This window comes from Bos mutus, chromosome 21 (assembly GCF_027580195.1).
Source record: "Bos mutus isolate GX-2022 chromosome 21, NWIPB_WYAK_1.1, whole genome shotgun sequence".
Taxonomy (NCBI): Eukaryota; Metazoa; Chordata; class Mammalia; order Artiodactyla; family Bovidae; genus Bos; species Bos mutus.
The window spans coordinates 23,631,869-23,644,282 of record NC_091637.1 but is presented as its reverse complement, the minus strand read 5'-3'; the positions used below and the strand labels follow the sequence as shown (position 1 = coordinate 23,644,282).

The 12,414-nt window shown below is 39.8% G+C and overlaps 1 protein-coding gene across 1 annotated transcript in view; it reads left to right on the top strand.

The window, feature by feature from the left end:
- The window catches only part of LOC102286063 (ADAMTS-like protein 3), a 224,963-nt gene that overhangs the window by 116,443 nt on the left and 96,106 nt on the right, over positions 1-12,414 (top strand). The window contains 1 exon segment of the mRNA XM_070358133.1: positions 5,792-5,919. Within this exon segment, the coding sequence (XP_070214234.1) occupies positions 5,792-5,919 (128 nt within the window).

The following is a 12,414-nucleotide window of genomic DNA, read 5'->3' as shown; positions in this document are numbered from 1 at the left end:
GCTCTGGGAGACAGTGAAAGACAGGGAAGCCTGGCATACTGCATTCCATGGGATCTCAAAGAGTCAGACACAACTTAGTGACTGAACAACAACAACAAAGGATTCAGATAACAACTTACCTTATAAAATGTTAATAACAAGGAATTTAATTAATCACTTTTCAGACAGCTCATGGGGATGTCTGAGAAGAAGGAATGGGGAATAGTGGTACCCAACTTACAATCAGAAGTTGCCTCTTCAGGGTGACTCTCAGGTCAAATATGGAACTAATATCAGTCAAACCTACTTTATTGTCACTAGATTTCAGAGCTGGAGCTGACCAAAGTGCGGCTGCTAAATATCTCTTCTCTCAGGAGACTCACCACCAACATGCAGCCCAAGAATACAGACCCCACCCCAGCATCTCTGATTCAATTCCTCTTGATGGCTGGCTTTTTCCCTCCCCACCAATCTTTCTGCCTCCTAATGCTTGATGATGGTGATTGGTTTTTGTTTCATATTTTTATTGTAATGTTAAACTGTGTTCACAGATTCCAAGTCTGATTAGTTGGCTGCTTACTTGGCATTAGGGTCTGCTTACTATTGTAAAAAAGCAGAAATGTGCATGTGGAATTCTGTAAGATGAGGGAGCTGTGTCTAGCATGTTTATCAGAGACTTGGGTGGAGCATGGAAACTGCAAAGCTGAGCAAAGTGACTTGTCGATGGGGTGACAGGATCAGGGTTCAAACAGATCTCAGCAGGCTGGTATTCTGGGCCAAAACCAACAAGAGGAAATTCAGTAGCGATTAAAGTTAAGTCTTGCCTAAGTGAAGATGGGAGAGAGCTGGCTCTCCTGTCATTGTTTGGAGGAAAAAAGACATTATTTTGAAGAACAATAGCTAGCTTATACTTATTGAGACATTCTGGCTTCCCTGGTGGTTCAGACAGTAAAGAATCTGTCTGCAATGCGGGAGACCCAAGTTTGATCCCTGGGTCCGGAAGATCCCCTGGAAAAGGGAATGGCTACCCACTCCATTATTGCCTGGAGAATCCCATGGACAGAGGAGCCTGGTGGACTACAGTCCTTGGGGTCACAAAGAATAGGACACAACTGAGTGACATTGAGTGAGAGAGATATTGAGACAGTCACTTATTACCTTTACTGAGATGCTGTGTGATACAATCTATATAGATGATATTTATTTAAATACTGTTGGAGTAAAGTTATCTCTATTTTTCAATGAGTTTTAGAAAGGCTAAGAAGGCTATGACTCTTAACCAGAGTCATACAACTTTTAACCATTATGCAATACTGCCTCCATAATGAGATCCAATAAATGATGTGACTGGAAAAGGTAGGAAGAAAGGGGAAAGAAAGGAAGGGAGGGAAGGAGGAAGGAAGGGAGGAAGGGAAAGGGAGGGAATAAAGGGAGATGGAAACTTAGATTTCATCAAAAGAAACCTGGAGAATAGGGACACTGTGTGGTCTGTATTGTTCTCAGATAGCAATGTTATATTCTGGATGCTACATTTTAAAATAAAAAATGTGGAGACAGCAGAGTGCACAGAGAGGAAACATTCCCGAGACAGCTGGGACAATTGAGGATACCAGCTGGTTTGAGAAATCTCAAGAAGAGTTCTTCTGTAGCAGAGGATGGAGACTCATCATCCACTGCTCTAGAAGGCTAAAAGTTCCAGGGAAGCAAGTTCTCTTTCACTATAAGAAAGAATACACACAAATGTAAATGTTCAGAAATGACCCTGTGGCACTTTGTTCAGCCCCTAAAGAGGTTTTGTTTTTCTAAATGTTTGTGTTATCATCATTATCATCATGCTGTTGGCACCAAATGGAAGAGATGAAAAGTAGGTATAAAATGGGGATGTCATTGCTACTATTGGGAAAAGAAGATAGATGAGATGGGCAGGAAGATTGGCTGGTAGGAAATAGCAGTGGCATTTCAAAGCAAAATCTAACTGTCTTCATGGCCAGAGAGAGGAGAAAAACTCGAGGACCCCTTTGAGATGTCATTTTCTGTTTTCTTAGGAGAAAAAAAAAAAAGTCTTATTGATTCAGTCAGAGAAACCAAAGACCTGCCTTTATAACTTGCCTACTTTAGTTATTTTAGAATCAAGATACTTTTTTTTTTTTGGTAAGTATAGGTGGAGAAGTTATGGAAAGAAACTCTAAACTGAACAGATGGGACAGTGGGAATAAAAACAAATTAAAACAATATTGCAATGAACTCTCAACTTTCACTTTAAAATATATATGATGATGTTTTTCAACTTTTCACATTCAACCTATCAGTATATCAAGTGACAAAATGAAAAATCAATTTCAGCTGTGTATATTTTAAATGTTTACCTAAAATGATTTGAACTCACCAACCTAAAAGCCCAGATGAATGTATTAAACTGCTTATTGTATTTTTTATGAATTAAAACTTTATTTTATATTACATTATAGACAGGACACAGTTCTGTGTGGTGACATTTGGTGTAGAAAATTGAACTGAACAGTGGTCTAATTAGAGCAGTAAATAATATGGGTTTAATTAGCCCTTATCCCCGATGACAGACTTGATCAGTTGCCAGATATTTATTCTTTCCTTTCACTTGACTTTTGCTGAAATATTGCCTCTAGTAGGGCTGCTTACTGTGCTATAAATAGGTGACTTGGTAAGAAGCCAGGAAACCGACTGACCAGTGAGATGTGGGTAAAAATTATTGGAAAACCTCCTCCTTGCTAGGAGTCATTATTTCTTCATTTCACATTTGAAGGTCCTTTCTGCAGATCCCGCTCTTAATTTTTTATTTATTTTTTGGTTGGATGAGGTAACTTGGCCTAAAGGCTTAAGGAAATCTGTGTAATATCTAGTGGAGTCTCTTGCTACAGTTTATTAGATGTCAGGGTTTCCTGCATAAACTCTCCTGGCCTCTAACATAGGACTCACCTATGAAGTCCTGGCTGACTTCAGCTTTTCTGTATGTCAACAGGATGTGGTTTTGTTTGTTTGCTTGCTTGTTTTCAATTAAAATATTAAAGTGTTGGCTTTACAAAAGAACTTTACAAAATGCAGAGACACAAATAAAAAAGAAGTAAAATTGCTCAGCATCCTTCCACCTAGAGGTAGCGGCTGCTAACATCTTAATTAATCTCTGACTCTTTTCTCTGGGCACCCCTCCCATAAAAGATCTGACACAAACATGACAAAACATTCAATTTGATGAAGCCAGGTGGTACTAGAATGGGTGTTTGTTTTCTCCAAACTTCTATGGATGTTCAATATGATTGCCTTTTAACTCCCAATTTTTAAAAAGAAATGTCAAATCCACAGAAGTTCAGAGAAAACTAACATCCATTCTAGTACCACCTGGCTTCATCAAATTGAATGTTTTGTCATGTTTGTGTCAGATCTTTTATGGGGAGAGGGAGGAGAATAAAATGTTCCATTGGTATTCCTTTTGTGTGTTTCCCCAACAGCCTTCACTCCTCGTCTTGTTCTCTCCCTCCTTAAAGGCATCTTGGTGGTTTTCTTCCAGCCCATATGCTTGTGTTTTTATTGCTGCATTTTTGTGTGGATATTCACATTTGTTGGTGTTTAGTCACTAAGTCATGTCTGACTCTTTGCAACTGCACGGACTGTAGCCTGCCAGGCTCTGTCTATGGGATTTGCCAGGCAAGACTATTGGAGTGAGTTGCCATTTCCTACTCCAGTGGATATTTCTAAGCCAGGGATTGAACCTGCATCTCTTATGTCTCCTGGATTCGAAGGCGAATTCTTTACCACTGAGCCACCTAGAAAACCTGGATATTCACATACTTATCCCTTTATCTATAGGTGGGATAGAAAATGCTATGTGTGTTTCCATTTTAACATAATTAAATCTGTTAGTCTTTTCCTTTAGGATTTCTACCTTGGTTGATGTATCTAGGACAATTTTTGTTAGATCAAGTCTGTGTGACTTTTAGTCTATAACTTTTTTACTATTTTATGGTTTCCACATTTAAAATATTGATTCCTGGAATATATCTGAATTAATTTTGGTGTATCTTGTGAAGAAGTTATCTATGGTTTTCTTTTAAACCATTCATCACACTGACTTGTGGTTCTATACTATGTTCTTATACTTGGGTCTGTTTCTGGGCTTTTTAAGAAAACTTAATAGATATGAATGCTTATTGCTATGCCAGTTCTATACTCTTTTAATTGAGGCAATATCCTTCTAATTTCCCATCTTTTACAGTTTTTTCTTGGCTCTTGTAGACATTTACTCCACTAGTTGAACTTTAGAATCATTTGTTAAGGTCCAGAAAACCCCCTTTTGAGATTTTGATTGGAGTTGTTATAAATTTATAGATGAATTTGGAGAGAATTGACATTTTGCAGTATTGAGTCCAGCTATTTAGGACTATGGTATGTTTCTCCATTTCTTTGAGTCTGCGTTAGTCCTCTTTGTAAAGTTTCGTAATTTTATTTAAGTAATACACATCATTTCTTTTCATTTCTGTGTGTATGTATGCTCAGTCACTCAGTTGTATCTGACTCTTTGCAACCCCATGGGCTGTAGCCCACCTGGTGCCCGTGTCCATGGGATTTCCCAGGCAAGAATACTGGAGTGGGTTGCCGTTTCCTTCTCCAGGGTATCTTCCTGACCAAAGGATTGAACCCATGTCTCTTACATCTTTTGCATTGGCAGATGGATTGCTTACCATTGAGCCTATATCCATCTATATATTTAAAATTTTTTAAACTCTCCCAGTTCTCTTTTCTCTAACGTATCTTGATATAAGGGCTTCCCTGGTGGCTCAGATAGTAAAGAATCTGCCTGAATGCAGAAGACCTAGGTTCGATCCCTGGGTCAGAGAGATCCCCTAGAGGAGGAAATGGCAACTCATTCCAGTATTCTTGCCTGGAGAATCCCATGGACAAAGGAGCCTGGAGGGCTACAGTCCATGGGGTTGTAAAGAGTTGGACATGACTGAGCAACTAACACACACACACACACACACACACACACACACACACACACACTATATTGATATAAATCAATGGTGGCAAATCCAGAAAACAAATTAAACCAACTGTATTCATAATTTAACTTTCTCTATTTTCTTGGACCCTGAAACTTTATCTATTTTGTCTTCTTGGGGTGGAGCCTCTCTCAGGAGGTTCCACAAATCCCCATGCACAAAGGTTTCCTTGAAGTTTGCACCAGTCTATATGACAGACAGAGGTGAGAATGCCTTAGGTACAAGGTAGGACCCTGCTATGTAAGTTATAAAACAAATTAATAATAATAAATATTATTTTTAATATTTAGCCAATGTATTTAAATGTTGAAATGATAAAATATCACATTTAAAACTGAGCTAGGAAGCCATCTGGATAAAACCCTAAGTGGAAAGGTATTCATGTGCCTCTAGTTTCCATATAAAACTATCTTATGTGTGGGACTCCCCTGGTGGCCCAGTGGCTAAGACTCTGTGCTCCCAATGCAGTGAACCCCAGTTCAATCCCCAGTCAGGGAACTAGGTCCTGCATGCCACAACTAAGAGTCCACATGCCCCAGTGAAGATCGAAGATGCCGTGTACCAGCAGTTAAGACCCAGTGCAGCCAAGTAAATAAATAAATATTTTTTTAAAACCCTAACTATTGTGTGTGTTTGATGTAACCATTCTGAAGCAAACACTTTCAGGCAACTTTAGTGCTTGTGAACAGCTTAGACTAAGAGTCTGCAAAAACTAGGAAAGCCTTTGGGTATCTCTAGCATTTTGTCTATAATTTATTGTGCTTTCCATTTTCCAGACCTCAAGAAACACTCGTTCAGATGAAGAGAAAGATAGCAACTGGGACGCCTGGGGAGACTGGAGTGACTGCTCGAGGACTTGCGGGGGAGGAGCCTCATATTCTCTGCGGAGATGTTTGACTGGCAGGTAAGTGGCAGCTTCATCTGCTCTTCTCTGTGGGACGTCAGCCCCTTTGGATGGGTGGTGTTGGGAAGACAACTTGGCTTCATGGCTTTAGGAAGTACTGTGCTGGTGGTATAACATCTGCAATGTCTAAATATTTAGTGGCTTCCCTGGTGGCTCAGACGGTAAAGAATCTGCCCGCAATGCAGGAGACCTGGGTTCGATCCCTGGGTCAGGAAGATGCCCTGGAATAGGAAATGGCAACCCGCTCCAGTATTCCTGCCTGAAGAATTCCATGGACAGAGAAGCCTGGCAGGCTACTGTCTGTGGGGTCCCAAAGAATTGGAAGTGACTGACACTTTCACTTTCAGATAGGAAAAGAGTGGGGTTTATTTGTGTTTGTCTTTTACTTTTTAAAAGTGGTGTGTACCTCCCCAATCACCAAAAACTGAATATAAAAGCCAAACCCCATATATTAGAGCATTTTATATTTCCTTGGCATCATCCCTCATGCCCTGCCCTCATAAAAAATACATCCTGTGATAAATGCCAAGGCAATAATTAGGAAGAATAAAGGGGATGAGACTACTTAACCTCAAAATTTTGATCAAGGTTCCATTTGAATCACTGGTATAAATGGTCCTTATTCAAATCAAGGATCAGTTAAACACCATAAATTCCACTTATCCACTGGCAAAAGAGATAAAAGCAAAATTAGAAAATAAAAATAGTATGTACTTGTATTTGTTCAAAAGAATTAGAGGAATATATTAAGGACCATGAATGCGCATTTTCATCTTGTTGTCATACAACCAAAATGCTTCCATGCTTATTACTGTATTTAAAAAGTGCTTTGATTTTGCCTAGAATATGATTTTTTCCAAGTGGTCTATCTCAGTGTGAATTTGTGTCTTCTCTCTCCTAACTGTAGTTGGCTGCTACTGGAAGGGCTTCAAGTTAGGAAGGGCAACTCTTCAGCTTTTTCTGCCTTCTCTGTACATACTCAGAAAAAGAGATTTTGGCAAGAGTAGAGGAGAAGGAGGAGGAGTAGAGTGTTGCCATGACTTTGTGTGTGTGTGCGCTCAGTTGCTTGGTTGTGTCTGACTCTGCGACCCCATGGACTGTAGCCCGCCAGGCTCCTCTGTCCTGGGATTTCCCAGGCAAGAATACTGGAGTGGGTTGCCATTCCCTTCAGGGCATCTTCCCAGCTCAATTATTAACCCTCATCTCCTGCACTGGCAGAAAGATTCTTTACCACTGAGTCACCTGGGAAGTTCCTGCCATTAATTTAGGGAGCAGGTATTGATGCTATCTGGTTAGGAGGTATTTAAAGCTACTTTTTATCTATTGTGAGCACTTTGATGGATTTCTCTGAGACATTATCTCCTCCTCCCCCCACCCCCACCCAATCCCTTGGGATTCTTTGCGTGCAGTTCACTTGAGATGTGGTATTCGCAATCCTCTAACTTGGTAATGCTGCTCTTTCCTATGCTAGGACACCTAGACATGTCCCAGCCTCTCCCTATTTATATATACTCACCCCTCAGCAGCTGTCTTGGTATGTTTGTTCCTAAGACAACTCACACTGACTGTCCTGCATGCAGCCCACATCTGGTTCATTGGAAACCCTCCTGTCAACTTTGCTAAAGAAACTTCCCAGTTCTAGGAGCCAATACAGCAACACTTTCTCTGCTTACACAGTCCACTGCAGCTGAGCTCTCAGCCCTTATGTATCTCAAGTGTGGATTAGATACCAACCAACTGCAAGGGATACCTATTGAACTCTTCAGCTGGCATTCCCAAAATTTCTTCCTCTTGACTGGGGGTTAGCAGATCGAAGCCCTTGTTTCTTCTCTTTCTGTTACAGCAGACTGAGGATTAGGCTCCCAGCATAGATTTCTCAAAGAAATCTTCAGAAATCCTTATACTACCCAGGTCTCCAGCTCCAAAATGTTTTTTATACCTTGGTGTGGGCAAGCAGTTTAACAATTGTGAATTAAACTAACACAGAGGGACTTCCCTGGTGGTCTAGTGGTTGAGTCCACCTTGCAGTGTGGGGGATGTGGGTTCAATCCCTGGTCGGAGAACTAAGATCCCACATGCCATGGAGCAACTAAGTCTGCATGCCACAACTACTGGGTCTCTCTGCGGAAAGCCAGTTCCACAACTAGAGAGTCTGTGCATTGCAACAAAAGATCCCGCATGGCGCAATGAAGATCCTGTAGGCCGCAACTAAGACCCAACACAGCTAAATGAAAAAGTTAAAAAAATAAACTAGCACAGAACTTGCCCTCATGGTTCTTATAATCTAGAGAGACAAACAATAGACAAGTATGTAATCAAATTATATGAAATTAACATTTTGTCAAGGGGATAGGTAATGCCAACACAGGGAAGTCCTCTGTACTGAGAGTCTCTTTTTGAGACCTGACTGCTTAGAGGAAGTGAATTATATGAGGGTGGAGGGTTCAGTTCAGTTCAGTCACTCAGTCGTGTCCGACTCTTTGCAACCCCATGAATCGCAGCACGCCAGGCCTCCCTGTCCATCACCAACTCCTGGAGTTCATTCAGACTCACGTCCATCAAGTCAGTGATGCCATCCAGCCATCTCATCCTCTGTCGTCCCCTTCTTCTCCTGCCCCCAATCCCTCCCAGCATCAGAGTCTTTTCCAATGAGTCAACTCTTCGCATGAGGTGGCCAAAGTACTGGAGTTTCAGCTTTAGCATCATTCCTTCCAAAGTAATCCCAGGGCTGATCTCCTTCAGGATGGACTGGTTGGATCTCCTTGCAGTCCAAGGGACTCTCAAGAGTCTTCTCCAACACCACAGTTCAAAAGCATCAATTCTTCGGCGCTCAGCCTTCTTCACAGTCCAACTCTCACATCCATACATGACCACAGGAAAAACCATAGCCTTGACTAGATGGACCTTTGTTGACAAAGTAATGTCTCTGCTTTTGAATATGCTATTTAGGTTGGTCATAACTGCTGCTGCTGCTGCTGCTAAGTCGCTTCAGTCGTGTCCAACTCTGTGCAACCCCATAGATGGCAGCCCATCAGGCTCCCCCGTCCCTGGGATTCTCCAGGCAAGAACACTGGAGTGGGTTGCCATTTCCTTCTCCATGGTCATAACTAATGGGCCATAAAATCCAGATACTGGAGCTAGCATATGTAAAGTTGCTGGAGCAGGAAATGAAAAGAGGCTTTTATTCCTGAAAAACAGTAGATAAGGGAGAAAGCAGAAAGGGCCAGTGTTGAAGAAGGAGGTAGATTAGTAGACTGTGGAAAAGAATCTCAGATTTTTGGATTTCAAATACTAGGAAACTGTCCAAAAAGAAAAAGCATGTTTGGAACTGAAACAGGTTGTCAATATTTTATTTGGTCAAATAAAGGCAAAAATAAAAACAAACCAAAAATTCAACTATGGTCCACCATCACAGGCTTTTCAAGAAAGAATTACAATCAGAATTTTTGCATTTAAGCATTAAAAAGTAGACATAATCTTAGATTAAAAGACTTGCCTTTAAATTTAATTCATGTAGGTTTATAAAAATCTACTTTTTTGTCCTTATTTGTCTCACTTTGCTTTGGACCATGCTTTGGATGTAATAAACTATCACAGATATTAGCAGTCTAATGATGGGTAATTGGGAACCAGAAGTGAAAGTTGCTCAGTCGTGTTCAGCTCTTTGCAACTCTATGGACTATACAGTTCATGAAATACTCCAGGCAAGAATACTGGAGTGGGTAGCCTTTCCCTTCTCTGGGGGATCTTTCCAACCCAGGGATCAAACCCAGGTCTCTGGCATTGCAGGTAGATTCTTAACCAGCTGAGCCACCAGGGGAGCCTGGGAACCAGAAACTGAGAAGTAAAAAATAATCATGGACTTAGAACTTGAGACTGCCAGATCCCTGAAGGCAGTGATATGCAGAAAATGACTTTATCTGAGTCATATTTTTTATCCAGGCATTTACCAGTTTTTAAGCAGTAAGAGGCAGAGAAGTCAAGCAGAAACCAGCTTCTAAGAAGCTGAGAAACTGATCAGATTTACTGGCAGTTTCATAGTCCTAGAACATAAAAATTGGAATTCAAAGCTATGGTAAACACATCAGGTGATAGTTTGTATCCTTGAAGGGCTATACCCTAGGAGAAAGGGAAATCTAATCCTAAATAGACTAGATATTACAAAGACTGAAACCCAGTCTTAATTAATTCAACCCTAACTTGAATAATGAAATTTTTTGCTGTTTCAACTGCCTCCAAGAAGCTTAAAAATACATCCTAGAGGAAGATGACACCAACCAGAGAGTATACAAATTTTTATAGATTATGCCAATAATTCAATAAAACATTACCAGTCTTACCATGAGACAAGAACAAGAGGAAAATCAGATGATAGAAATAGGTACTAGAGTTAGAAATAGGTCCTAGGACCTGTGTATTAAAAAACAAAACCCCTGTAATAAGTATTTACAAAAATATATGGCAGGATATAGGATTTCACCAAAGAACTGGAATCCATAAAATGGAATTATATGGGAATTTGAGAGTAGAAGCAAATGATAACTAAAATCATGAACTAAATAGATGGCCATAATAGCAGATTAGAAACAGCAGAAGAGAGTATAGATTTGTAGAAATATCCATGCTAAATTACACAGGGAAAATGAATGAACATAGAATAAGGATGAAAAGGTATGGATATAAGATGAAAAGGTCTAAACCATGTATAATTGGAGTCCTAAAAGGAAAAGTGAGATAGAGAATAGGGTGTAAGCACTGTTTGAAGAGATGTGTGTGTGTGTGTGTGTGTGTGTGTGTATGTACACGTGTGCACGCACACTTGTGTGCACATGCTCAGTCATTCAGTCTTGTCTGACTCATTGTGACCCCATGACTCTGGACTGTAGGCTTCTCTGTCTATGGGATTTTCCAGGCAAGAATACTAGAGTGAGTTGCCATTTCCTCCTCCAGGGGATCTTCTGACCCTGGGATCCAACCTGCAATCTCCTGCAAGCTTCTCTTTTGTGTAAGTGAATAGTATATTCGTGTACCATCCTTTAATTCAGTCTTATTCATACGTATATTGAAATTTCTAGCTTGTGTATAGCCTCTATGAATTTTTAGCTGTGATGTAGAGATGTTAACCTATTAATATGCTTTGTTGGTTATTTCACTAGGTATTTATGAGAGGGAGAGAGTTCAATATATGTGCTTGGATGACCTCTATTTAAAATCTTTCGTTCTTTCATTTTGCTGAACTTTACCTCTGGTAATTTCAAAATTTTATATATATATATATATATATATATATATATATACACACACATACACACACACACGCTTAGTTTCTCAGTCGTGTCTGATTCTTTGTGACACATTGGATTGTAGCCCACCAGGCTCCTCTGTCCATAGGATTTTTCAAGCAAGTATACTTGAGTGAGGTGCCATTTCATTCTCCAGGGGATCTTCCTGACCCAGAGATTGAACCCAAGTCTCTTGTGTCTCCTGCATTGCAGGCAGATTCTTTACTTGCTGAGCCATTTTATTTTTATATTTCTGATGATTAAATTTAAGATGTTTGAAAATCATACTTTAATAATTGCTTTATAGTTATCAATGCCAGTAATAAAATACTAGTCTCTTCTTATTTGTAAGTCAATGCATGTTCTCTGCTTTTCTTCTTCATTTCACCCAGTGGGATTTTGTTATTATAACTTGGGATCTTATACTCAATTTATTGGCAGCATTTATCCCCTTTTTTATCTTTTCTTTCATAATCATATTTCAAACCATCATCGAAACTTGAGTTTGTGTACATATATTATTTCAATGTTCATTGTCAGTACTTTCAGTTCTTCTTTCTGAATCATCACTTCGTTGGCAAGGATATGTTTTGAGTTGTGCTTCTGGAATTTTAATGCACATATGAATCACCTAGGGATCTTGTTAAAATATAAACTTTGATTCAGTAGGTCTGGAGTGGGGCCCAGGAGTTTTCATTTCTAATGAATTCCCAGGTGATGTCAGTGCTGCTTGTCTGTGGACCACACTTCAGGCAGTAAGACTTTATAGCTTTCTTAATTTCAGGAAAAAGTTGTGGGTCTTATACTTTATGAATCCTTCTGTATCTGAAAATGTTTCTCTCTTGACTTCACACATAAACAGTGAATGGCTTATTTGGGTATGAAATTCCTGAGACACGAATTTTCCCTCTCAAGCCTCACAAGTTTTTTATCCACAAAGTTTGGCATACAGTGTTGCCCATAGACCTCTCCGGCTGGCTTTTTTTTTTTGGCTCTTCTTTGGTAGATAACGTGTTTGTTCTGCCTGGCTGCCTATGGAAGGCTTTATTTTTTCTCTCAAGAGTTTTACAATGTTGTTTCTATATATCCGTCTCTTATTTTTTCTTGGCACATGGTAACCATTTTTATTGTACAGATTTAGATCCTTTTTCATTATAGGAAAAATTTTCTTCTATTATATCATTTACTGTTGGTTTTTGCCTTTTTGTTCTGT